A 12,928-nucleotide genomic window follows, 5' to 3' on the forward strand; every position below is an offset into this window, starting at 1 on the left:
GTCCCAATGAAAAAATTTTTTTTTTTTATAATACAAACTCTCAAACCGCTTGCTTTACTTTCTTTTGGTGTTGGGACACCCCCTTAACCACCCCACCCCTTTTCCCCCACCAAAACCCTTCCGGGCCGGAACCCCCTTTAACCATTTCCCCCCCTTTTCCTTCCCCCCCCCCCCCCCCCCCCCTTTACCACCCCCTATCACCCCTATCACCATCATCAGATTAATCAGAGCTGTACAGGGCGCAGAGCCGGCTGTTCAATCCCATGAATTCAAAGAGATGCACATGACATCGCATGAGGTCACATTTAGACTGGCCGGCGGGACTATGAATTTCACATTTGATCTCATTTGATCTGGTTGTATACATTTTGTATGGCAATTTGGCCCAGGGTTGTGGTGTGATAGAGGTGAACAGGGGATAATCCCACACAGGAGTTTTGAACAACATCTGGTTCACATTTGGCTGGATAACTCCACCACCACATGGGGTATGCGGTCGGCGATGGGGTCAAAATGCTTGTATGATTGAGGGCTTTTCGATGGATCTATCAGCGGGTTCTTATTCGAAAAATTGAGCGAGTTCGTGGTGGAGCGGTTGAGTTCTAGTATAAGATTATGTAAGTTCTGTAAGTGATCTAGTAATATCTGAGAAGTTTCATATAAATCATCAATAGAAGTTAGTAAATTCAATAAAGCTTTATACATCTTTCACAGTGTATGAAGTCTTTCATTCAAGAATAGCAGAGATCTTCTCAGAATTTATTCAGATTTTCTTATCAGCTTCTATGATAAAATCTAGATATTTTATACTTTTAACTTTAAAATTATACTTATCTATATCTATTAGTAGTTCTGCTTCTTATAGTTATTATAATACTCTTCACACATGTTCTTGATATTCTTTTCTGAACTCATCAGTAAAGATGAGAATGTTATCAAGATAGATAGATACAAACTTATTAAGAAAATCTCAAAGTGCTCAGTTGATATACTTCTGAAATATACTAAGAGTATTAGTTAATTTAAAAGATGTAACTACTCATTCAAAGAGATTATATTATGTTCAGAATGCTGTAAGTCACTCATCTTCTTCAGTAATACAGATCTTATAAAAAGCAGTGAGAATATCTAGTTTTATAAATCATTAAGCTTATTTGATATGTGCTAGAGTTTTATTAATAAGAGATAAAGAATAGTAATCTTTCTTTATTAATCTATTCAGTTCTTAATAGTTCACACAGAATCAGAGTTCTCTATCTGATTTCTTTATAAAGAGAATAGAAGCTGCAGTAGAAGAGTTACTAATATATATAAATTCTTTATTTAACAGATTATTGAGTGTCTTTCAAAGAAGAAGAAGTTTATCTCAGAATATAGTATAAAGAGAGTCTCACAGTAATTCAGAATTCTTATTATTTTTCTCTTTCAACTTGATACTGTAATTTACTTCTGAATCTTATAGAGAGAGTAGATTAATAATATTATCTTATTAAAAGATATCTAGATATTCATAATATTATTAAAAGAGTTTTGTATAAGAATCTGTTATTAAAATACAGAATAACTTCTCTAGAGCTTTTTTAATATTAATTAGACTGATAAAGTAGATTACTATATAATTCTACTATCAGTGATCTTATCAGTGACTTCATTAGAAGTTCTTTCAGAGTATTTCATAAGTATTGACAGAGATCTGTGTTAGATTTATAGTCTTGTAAATATTATTCTCATGAATCTGATTATTATTGAGAAATATTAAACTTCTGTTTTAAGCATCTAATAGAATACCTTGTTCAGATAATTAAACAAGTTCTAGTATAAGATTATAATCAAGATTATTAACTTCATATGTATAAGTATTCTTACATTGATATTTTCTGATATCTATGTTAAGTTTTATTATATAACAGATGTAAATAGACTGGCCGCCGGGACCATGAATTTCACATTTGATTTCATTTGATCTGATCTCATACATTTTCTTGGCGTGAATCCTGCTGGGACTAATCATTAAAAAAAACATGTAAAGTGACTATATATCAGATCTCAAGATGAGACCATGACTCAGAAAAAAAAAAGAAAGTGAACTCATTTGATCTCATTTAGTCTCATTCTTAGCATAAAGTTACTATTTTAGACATTTAAGGTTTTTTTTAGACTATTTTAATTTTTAAAAAGTAACACTTTTTGATAATACTTAAATGAGATTAAAGTTATTTAAAGTAATAAAAATAATTTAAATTGAGAAGTGGAAATCATGATCTCATTTGAAAAATGTGATAAGAGTAGATAGTAAGTCTCACTGAGACAGTATGAGACTACTATTGAATATTAAAACTGTGTAATGAGATTGATCAAATTGATAATGAGACTTTCAAAAAATCTGGTCCTGATTTCAGACACAGTCACACAGTCAGTCTAGTCACTTTGCATGTTTTTTTAATAACTAGTTTCAGTGGGATTCACACCAAGAAATGTATGAGATCAGATCAAATGAGATCAAATGTGAAATTCATGATCTCAGCAGTCAGTCTATGTATAGATATCTTCATATTGATATTCTCTAACATCTATATTTAGTTTCATTATATAACAGATATAAATATCTTTTGAATCATTAAATTCTACAAGAAGTCAGAGTTTTAATAAGAGAATACACTGAAGATTATAATATCTTATACTGAAGATTTAATCATTGCATAATAATATAAACTGCTGTCTATCATAGCTTTCATATTATATATATTATCTATCACAGTAGATACAAGAATCACATTCATTATTATTTTCTCTTTAAATTATTATTATCTGATCTCTTCAAGCTTCTGTTTATGAATTTGAACAGAAGCTAATCTTTTCCCTGTTTCATCAGAGTATTCTTATAGTTATCTTTTAAATCTTCTTTCAATGCAATGTGATTAATACAGACAGACACTAATTCATTCTTTAAGTGAGAAGACACTGATCTTTCTCTTAAGTGAGAAGATATATAGATTAATTAACAGTTGAAAGTAATGTATTCTAATCAGTTACAGTTAATACACACTTCTTATTAATGTTAATCGGTAACTTCTTTAAAGATAATCTCAGAGACTCAGAAGCCTGTTCAGACAGTGAAAACTCTTGCTTATATATAGATATTTGAGTCTACTCAGTTCATAGTATCTGTATTATTATTGTTATTTCTCAGCACAGATGTATAAGTGACTGAGTTATTTCTCAGCACAGATATATAAGTGTAATATCTTCTATCACTGTTCTGTATACTCTTGAGCTTGATAAGACAGTCATTCAATGTTCAGAGTTGTATACAGAAATCTTTATAAGTCTGGTCTTTGTCTACACTTATAAGAGCCTGTAAGAGTTTGAAAGTTAATATCTTCTTAAGCATACTAATCTTCATTCAATTCTTTCAAGATTGATTATCTACTTCTAGAATCTTGATATCAAAGTCAGAAATAAATGTTATAAGAGAAGTGTTTCTCTGTCAAGTACTCTGTAATCAATCTAATACTTTCTATTGTATAGCAGTGTCTCAGAACAGAATATTAAGATGTTTAATAATATTATCAGATATTTATAATACTGATTCACATGCTTTTATTATTATTATTCTTCAATTATACATGTATACAGTCAGAGACTATGACATCTACCTGAGAACTTTTAGTTCTCAGGGTTTTTCCTATGTCTGTAAAGTTAACTATTATACATTCATCAATTTCAGATATGCAAAATCAGAAAATTCCAGCTCAGAATACAAAAACTGTTTACAAATTACAGTGTTTTAACATCTTTTGATACTTTGAAACCATTTGATAATATCATGACAAAGGAAAAGAGAAAAAGAACACAGTCTCAAAGATAGACACATTAAATAGATAGATAGAAAGAAATTGAAAGAAAAAGATAAAGAAAAAGATAAAGTAAAGAGAGACTATAACAAAACAAATTATTAAAAGAGAGTGTATAGCTGTTTTAACAGACTATATCTGATTGATTTCCTCCTCTTCATATTCAGATAATTCTGAATTTAGTCATTTTCTTGTAGCTGCTTGGGATTCTGATAGAAAGTCTATTAAGTATTTAATTCCTGTCTCAGTTGAGAATAAGAATCTTATATTTAATTGATTTAAATCATACTTCTCTTTCAATCTGACTCTGAGACTATTGTATAATGCACAGTGCATTACAATATACTCAGAATTCTCATTTATATTGCAGAATGAGCATTCTATTAAGTTAAATCTATCATCAAATCTTTGTATATAAGATTTGAAATAGCCATATCCTAGTTTCAGCTGTATTATAGATGAGAATATTTTCTTTTTACATTTAATTGAACAAGATTTCCACTGGGGTTTTGTTTCAAATCTTGAATAATGTATACTCTTCTTTTGTTTCTACCAGCTTTCATTCTACTTGTTTAAACAAGATTCTTTTATTTTTCTCTTTATAAAAGACCAGGACATAATTTTTTGAATAGATCTGCTTAATTCTGCACTCTTTTTTGCAGCTGAATCAGCCAATTCATTGTCATGAATATTCATATGAGCAGGAACTCAGTGCAGATGAATTATCAGCTTTGATATTCTTCTCTTTTGAATTTTCAAAATAGAGTTTAAGATCAGTTCAAGATTCATTTGATCATTATGAATCTGACTATTTCTAAGTCTTTTTAAAGCAGCTTGACTATCAGAGAATATCCATGTCTCTTTCAAACAATTTCCTCTTTTATGAGATTTTATTTCAATGAGTTTGAAAGCTTTCACTATTGCAAATAGTTCAGCATCAAAGACTTCATATTCAGAGCCTAGATTTCAGAAATCTGAGATAAAATTGATATTATCTTCAGTATAAGCAATTCCTGCGCCTAATCTATTCAATTTCTCATTTTTTAAGTCATCTGAATAAATCAGAATAGAGTCTTTTATATTGATTGTAGAAATTCTCTTCAAATGCTGTTCATATTCTTTCTCTTTTAATAGTTCACTTATTTATAAGTCTATAAGAGATTCAAGCTTTTCTCTTCAGAGAGATAACTTCTCATGATTAACTTTTTCAATATTTAAAGAAGAAAATTGATTTTTAATCAGAGAGTATAGTCTGTACAGTTAAGAAGGCATTTTCTTTGAAGAATTATTTTCATTTCAATCAAGAAATCTATTTCAATTCAGTTCATTATCAGAGTTAATTAATGAAAATCAAGAAGAGACTCTTTCTCTGATTATATGATTTAAGCTCATCTTTACAACTCTCAGAGCATAGTTCATACAGGCCTTTTCAAATCTAATAGCAGAAGAAGGAATTGAAGCTTCAATTTTCATTACTTTAATAGAAGATGATTTGAATACTCTCAGAATTCTTCTCAAGACTCTGTTTTGCAGACTTTGAAAGAGTTCAGTGAAATTCTCTTGATTATTTCATCAAACTTGAACTTCATAATCAGCTACTGATGTAATACAGGCTATATATAACTGTCTCATAGTCTGGAAGGATAGACCTCTCTCTGTATTTGATAGTCTGATTATGTTATTCAATAGTCTTTCTGCCTTGATAGTTCTTTGTTGAATGTGATATTTAAAATTCAACTTAGAGTTTAATCATACTTCTAATCATTTGACATTTACACTGGGTTTAATCTCTCTATTTAAAAGAGTTAGAGATAGTCCTTTCTTATTGAATCTCAGAAAGAAGTGAATTAACTCAGTTTTATTCATATCAAATTAAATTTGATTGATATCTACTCTAACAAAGGTTTTCTTTGCAGCTTCTTCAATTACTTTCAAATTCTCTTTGATAGTTTTTGAGCTGTAGACTAGATCAATATCATTCATATAACTCAGAGATCACACTATTCTCATATTTCTATTTTTAAATAGATATGCAGTGTATATTGCAAATAAAATGAGTGAAATTGAAGATTTCTGTGATACTTCTATTTTTATCTCAGTCTTGTCTTATTTCATTTCATCAAAGAAGAGTTGTATACTTCTTTTAGATATAAAACAGTTAACTCATTTTATTAGAGAAAGTGATAATTTTAATATCTTCACTGTCTGAATTAACTTTGACTTTGAAACATGATTAAATACTTCTTATATATCAATGAAAACTGCAGTTGAGACCAGATTCTCATGCTTTGTTATTTGAATATCATGAACAACTGAGAGAATAGTGTCAATTGCAGAACACTGTTTTCTATCTCTCATTTATTCACTAAATAAAAGAGAATCATCTATAGAGCTTATAAAAGATAGTTGAGTAGCTATTATCTTTTCTAAAACCTTTTCTAGACAGTTCAATAGAGATATTACTCTATATGACTTAGAAATTGAAGTTTTTCTATTAGGTTTTACAAGAATCACTTCAGTGGCTTCTCTCCAGCATTCAGAATGATATTCATTTTTCAAGAGATTGAAAAAGAGCTCAAAATATTCATTCTTTAAGTAGGAATATGTATTCTGAATTATCAAGTGATTAATTGAATCAGAACCTGCAGCAGTTTTAACAGAACTTGAGAAGATAGCTGACTCTAATTCATCTTGTGTAAGATCAGGCTATTTCCAGTCATTTTTATCAATGTAGTTAAGAAGTGATATATTCTCTTTCTCTGAATCTGAATCTGAATCTGGTGAGTTCTGAAAGAGAATTCTTATAAAAGCTTAACATTTTTCCTCAAAAGAGTTTGCTGTATATAATTCATTCTGAAACTTATATTCTAAGACTGGAAGTTTTGCTACACTTCTTATTTTAGTATAGTTAAAAGCTTTAAAAACTTCCTTTTCTCATGCTTCTTCAAGAAATTTATTTCAGCAGTCTGTTTTAGCTCTTTTAATATCTGAAAAATATTCATTTCTGACAGCTTTGAACTCTTTATCAGATATTATATCATTCTTTCAATCTCTTCTAGCAGTAGCTAATTCTTTTCTTTTAGATGAGATATTCTTATTTCATCAAGATTTTGAATACTCAGAAGATTTTCTCTTTGAAATATTATCTCTAACACTTGTTAGAATAATAGATGTAATAAGCTTCACTCTATTCTCAAGCATTTCATTTGAGATATCTTGATCAGAATTTCAATATAGCTCATTCTGTCTTTCAGATTTTAACAGTTTTATACTTTCTTCAACTGCTTTTCAATCAGCTTTTTCAAAGTTATACTGATTAGAGAGAAGAGGATTTTCACTCATTTGTTTTTCACTCAGTTTAATATCAAATTGAATAATCTCATGATCTGATTCTGATGTCTTATTTGAATCAATAAACCAGTTTATAAGTCTTCTTTTCATTAGATTTTGTGATATGAAGATTAGATCTATAATAGACTTCTATTTCATGTCTTTTCTAAAGAATGTTTGTTGATCAGACTTATTAACCAAATCTATTAAATGCTCAAAGATTCATTTAATCAGATTATCAGCTCTCACTGCTCTCTTACATTCTGAATTTCATCAGAGATGATGTGCATTAAAGTCTTCTACAATTATAGAGTTTCTTGATGAAGTTATATTCAGAAATCCTCTATTAATTATTCAGATATTGTTATATTTCTTCAATGACTTTTCATTATAGATATTTATAAGCTATATAGTATTAAACTCATTTTCTTTATCTATAATATCACTCATCAGAATATCAGGGTCAGACATGATATCAAATCTTAGATTAAATTGATATCTTGATCTCTTTCTTTCATAGATCACTACTCTTGACTTTATCTCAGACTTTTGAGATAAAAAGCAGTAGTAGCTTGAATGAGAAATGACATATTTTTACTCAGTATCAAAATTCGGCTTCTGAAGCAGTATAAAATCAACTTTTTATTCAAATGTAATTTAAAGACAAGAATAAATATAATTTAAGTTTCTATTCACATTATTTTGAATAAATGTGATTTTTGAAGAGTTTTTAAACTTTTTTTGTTATTTTTGTTGTATACTCATACTAAAAGAGAGTAGAGTAGAATCTAATCACTATCATTAGATAGTAGATTATAACTGTTCTGAAAAGTAGAAATCTGAACTACTTACATTATATCTAGTTTATCATCAGAGTCATTTCTCAATTCTCTAATCTTAACAGAAGTTTGAGGATTCAAATTCTGTTTACATTTAGCTGAAGAATTGAAGTTTGAAGACTTAGACAGTTGAGAGTTTCTTCTTTTTAAGCTTACAGTTATGAGTTTACTGACTTGACTATTCTCTTCAGTTCTAGATTTACTCTGAGCTTCATCTTTTCTCCAGTTCTTTTGAGTTCTTGAAGTAAACATACATTCTTTTGAGCTAGATGCATGTGTTTCTTTGTAATTAGAGCATTTAAGTAGAGTGTGTTGACATATTTCATCTCTTTTTAAGCATGTTTCACATTTATACTCACTAGTTTTATGATCTCTGGCACAGAATGCACATTTTAAGTCTCTGAAATAGAAGATTGCAAAGTATTCATATCTTTGACAGTTTGAACACTGTGTTTGAGCTTTGAGATTCATTCTTCAGTCTTTGTATTCATGAACTCTCATTTTCAAACCTGCTACTCTTACTTCAGAGATCTTTGACTGTTTCATTGTCTTTATATATATTAGAACAGAGGCATTTCTTCTGCTTTATCTGAACTCAATTGAATTTAGTTATACAGGCTTCTTTCTCAGTTGAATAGAGTTGTATTCTTCTAATTCATTTTTGAGAAGTAGCATTCCTTCTTCACAGTCAAAAATTTCAACTGAAATATTATAAAGAATGAATTTGTTTCACTTTTCATCTCTTTCAGATAGAATTATTGTGTTTAATAAAGATTCTACTGCTGATTTTCAGAGATTCTTATTCTGAATAAGGAATTCAGCACTGAATTCAGGCATTGTAGTCAGAATGATGAAGTTTTCAAAGAAGAATAACTCAATTGAAGCTATAACTGATTTTTGAACTTTAATATCAGTTATTAACTGAGAAAAGAACTGCTGATTGATTTCATTTCTAATTCTGAAAATGAGGTTTGAGTTTAGCTTATTTCTCTGCAATATATTCTGATTTGAGACTTTGAGAATAAGTCTTCTATTTCTGGAGATTTGAAGATTTTTCTCTTTTTACATTTTTTTCTTCACTCTTCTATCACTAGAAGTATGAGCAGTATTCTTCTCAGTTTTCTCAGAATTTTGAGCAGGTTTTGAGATAGCAGGTTTAGAGACAGCAGGTTTAGAGGCAGTAGATTCAGCTGCTTGAGCATATGTTTTCTTCTGATTTAAAGAAGAAGAAGAAGAAGAAGTAGAAAAGAAAGAAGAGCAAACTGAAGAGTCAGTAATTATATTAGAAATTTTCAAAGTTTTTTGAACTGTGTTTAAAATTCCAAGTTTGAACTTGATCACTTTCTATAGTTGTCTAGTCTGAGTATGAAGAATTAACAGAACTTCTTTATTCATCTCACTCAGACACTGCTTTTCAAGAATTTTACTTGCTTCTTCAAGTTTCTATATTTTAAGAACTTATTATTTCTCTATTTCTTCTTTCTTTCTTCTCTTCAGAATTTCAATCTCAGGAATAGCATTTGAGAAAGCATCTTTTTCCACATGAACTGAGTGTACTTTTGAACTTATTGTTCTTACTCAATGAAAAGTTGATCAGACTAATTCAATTGAGATATTTATTAAACTCTTTTGAATTGAAAAGTTGGTCAGACTGTTTCAATTAAGAGGTTTCTAAGTCTGTTTTCAATTGAAAAGTTGATCAGACTATTTCAAAAGAAGAATAGCAGACTTTTATGTATAAAATACCTGATTTTTTTCACTCTAGTTCAGTAACTAGGTTAGATTTTTAAAGAGAATTTAATAAACTAAAATTGATTTTTAAGATAAATCAATAAAATCTTTACAATCTCTTTCTTGAGATACAGTGAGGAAAAGTATGATATCAATTGATAGTAAGTCAGATAATATGACAGTTTTTGAGAGAAAAACTGACAAAAAATAAATCAATTTTTTGCAGAGAAATTGATTAAAACTATTCAATTTTATTATAAATTATTCAATTCTTCTCACACAACAAGTGTGCAACTCAAATCAGTTAATAAAGAGTGTAAAAAAGAATTAAGTATTAATGAAAGCTCTTCAGTCACTGAAAAAGTAATTCTTACTTAAAAGAATATAAAATTATGACAGAAAATAACTCTGTTTTTAATTCTTTATAAGAATATTGTGTAAAACTCAGAGAAAAACACCTTATTTTTTCAAGAGAAGTAAAAAACTATTTCTAAGATCTTTTTTTTTTTTGCATTAACTGCTGCAGAAGAATGAGATAGAAACTGCTAAGATATGCACTACTGTATACTCTCTATCAAGACTTTCTCTCTTCAGAGTCTTGATATTATAGAGAATATAAGTCTGTTTCTATATGATAATGTAAATATTGTCAGCAGAATGTAGAGAAACTGGTTATTTATATCTCAAAATAGAAGACTTTGTCAATGATTATATCAATATAGAGTTAATTCTTAAATTCAATAGAAATCTAGTGTTGCTGTTCTCAATCTCTTGCAGAATCTATTGAATATTGAGATATTAAAACTAGATTTAATATATCTCACTGTGCAGGGATTAAAGGCTCAGTCAGACCTTGAAATATACTGATTTTATAGTTGTTGATGTGCTGTTGACTTGTTATTCACTGATTATGTATTGAATGCTGTTGCTGAGGTATCTTTTTGTATCATTCTGCTGGGGATGAGCCAGATTGAGAGGGGTAGTACAAGGGTGAGACTTGGTGTTGAAGTCTAGGTACACTGGCGACGGACCATGGAGGTTACACTTCAGAAGAGTCTGTTGATTATGTGCTTGATATTATCACTGAGGTATCTTTTTGTATTTTTCTGCCGGGGATGGGCCAGATTGGGAAGGGCGGTACGAGGGTGAGACTTGGCGTTGGTGTTTTGGAACATCAAAGATGGACAGGGTTTTCGCGGAGGTCGCTCCTCGGATATCTCCACAACTACAGGTCGGGGATCTTCCAAAATCGAGAAGATTGGTGCATATGGCTAGGTCACTTCACCTTACAATTTGTATGGCACTCTGGCCCGGGGTTGTGGTGTGGTAGGGGAGAACAGGGGATAATCCCACACAGGAGCTTCGAACAACGTCCGGTTCACGTTTGGCTGGATAACTCCACCACCACACAGGGTATGCGGTCGGCGATGGGGTCAGAATGCTCGTATGATCGAGGGCTTTTCGATGGATCTATCGGCGGGTTCTTATTCGAAAAATCGAGCGAGTTCGTGGTGGAGCGGTTGGATTCACATGCTTTTATTTATAAATGAAACTTCTGTTTCATATGATTCTTCAATCATTCATTGATATATCAATCTTGATTGATTAGTAAATTAATGATATCTTCATCTACACTCAGTTTCACAAGCATTTTCATTCTTTATAATGAGTAGAGAGTGAGATTAAAAGCATTAAAATATATAAGAGTATCTAAGTATTCTTTTAATACTTTTGTATTTAATTCTGTAGATGTTGAAATTGCATGAGTTTCTTATTAAGATAATCATTGAATCTCTTTATATTGATGTTGTTGAGTTGTATATCTATCAGCTATTTATTGTTATTATAGTTTCAACATTGCTCAGAGTCACTGTGATACTGTATCTATGCTCATATTTAAGAGTTCTCTCATGTTATTATTAGATATGATTATATTAATTATTAGATATATGATATCTGTGATATCAGAAGAAGTCTAATTATATGAATATCTTATATATCTGTGTCAGAACTCTCAGATCTTTCACTGACATTCTCTTTGTAAAATCTTATTCTCTTCACAAGATCTTATTACAGAGTCAGAGTGACTGATAAGTAAGCTTCTATCTGAAGACTTAGTGTCTGCTTAACTGATTGAGACTCAGTATCTGCTTAACTGTTTAACTGTTTCTCTATTTCTTACACATTATTATATATTCAGCTATCTTGATGAGTAATCATTTCTAATGAGAAGATAATGAATGTTTTTCAAGTGTAAGAGATCTACACTGAATAGATCAGTATAATATATAGATCTTATATAATAAAGTGAAAAACATTAAAGAAGAAAAGAAAAGAGAGAAAGTGCAGAAATCAGTGATCAGAATGAATATTTATACATGTATGTGATAATGTACACAGTGAAGCTTCAGAGCAGAAGAATAAAAATTTTGTAGATTTTTAGCTGAGAATCAGTGACTGAGAATTAAAGTGATAGAAATCTGTGAAGTGTAATGAAATAGTCTATATGATTAATCAGGCACAGCCTGCCACAATGTTTATTATCTTCTTATTAGAAATGATTACTTATTGAGAAGATATCAGAACATGTAACAATGTATAAGAAATAGAAAAATAATCAATCAGTTAAGTGAACACTGAGTTCTCAGATAGAAGCTTGCTCATCAGTCACTCTGACTCTGTAACAAGATCTTATAAAGAGAATATCAGTGAAAGACCTGAAAGTTCTGACACTCTAGATGTATAAGATATTCATACAATTACACTTCTTCAGATTTCACAGATATCACATATCTGATAAACAACATATCTACTGATAACATAGAAGAAGTCTTGAATATAAGCATAGATATAGTATCACAATAACTCTGAGTAATATTGAAATTACAACAGCAATAGATAGCTGATATGCATGTAACTTAACAATATTAATATAAGAAAATTCAATGATTATCTCAACTAGAAATCTCTGTACAAGCAATTTCAACACTGACTGAATCAGATATAAATATAAAAGCACTGAGAAAACATTTAAATACTTCTGTATATTTTAATACTTCTGATCTCACTCTCTATCTATCATGAAGATTGAAAATACTTGTGAAACTAAGTGTACATGAAGATGTCATCAGTTTGTTAACTAATCAAAGTTAATATATCAATGATCAATTGAAG

At 29.8% G+C, this 12,928-nt stretch overlaps 1 protein-coding gene across 1 annotated transcript; it reads left to right on the forward strand.

The window, feature by feature from the left end:
- Positions 1-10,803: 10,803 nt before the first annotated feature.
- BDBG_16175 (uncharacterized protein) lies at positions 10,804-11,304 on the forward strand (the record flags this gene model as incomplete). The annotated part of the gene is made up of 1 exon (XM_031724179.1): positions 10,804-11,304. Exon 1 carries the CDS (start codon positions 10,870-10,872, stop codon positions 11,302-11,304), a length of 435 nt encoding a protein of 144 aa, XP_031575974.1. The 5' UTR covers positions 10,804-10,869.
- Positions 11,305-12,928: the final 1,624 nt, after the last annotated feature.

The sequence above is a fragment of the Blastomyces gilchristii genome, assembly GCF_000003855.2.
Source record: "Blastomyces gilchristii SLH14081 genomic scaffold supercont1.1, whole genome shotgun sequence".
Classification (NCBI taxonomy): Eukaryota; Fungi; Ascomycota; class Eurotiomycetes; order Onygenales; family Ajellomycetaceae; genus Blastomyces; species Blastomyces gilchristii.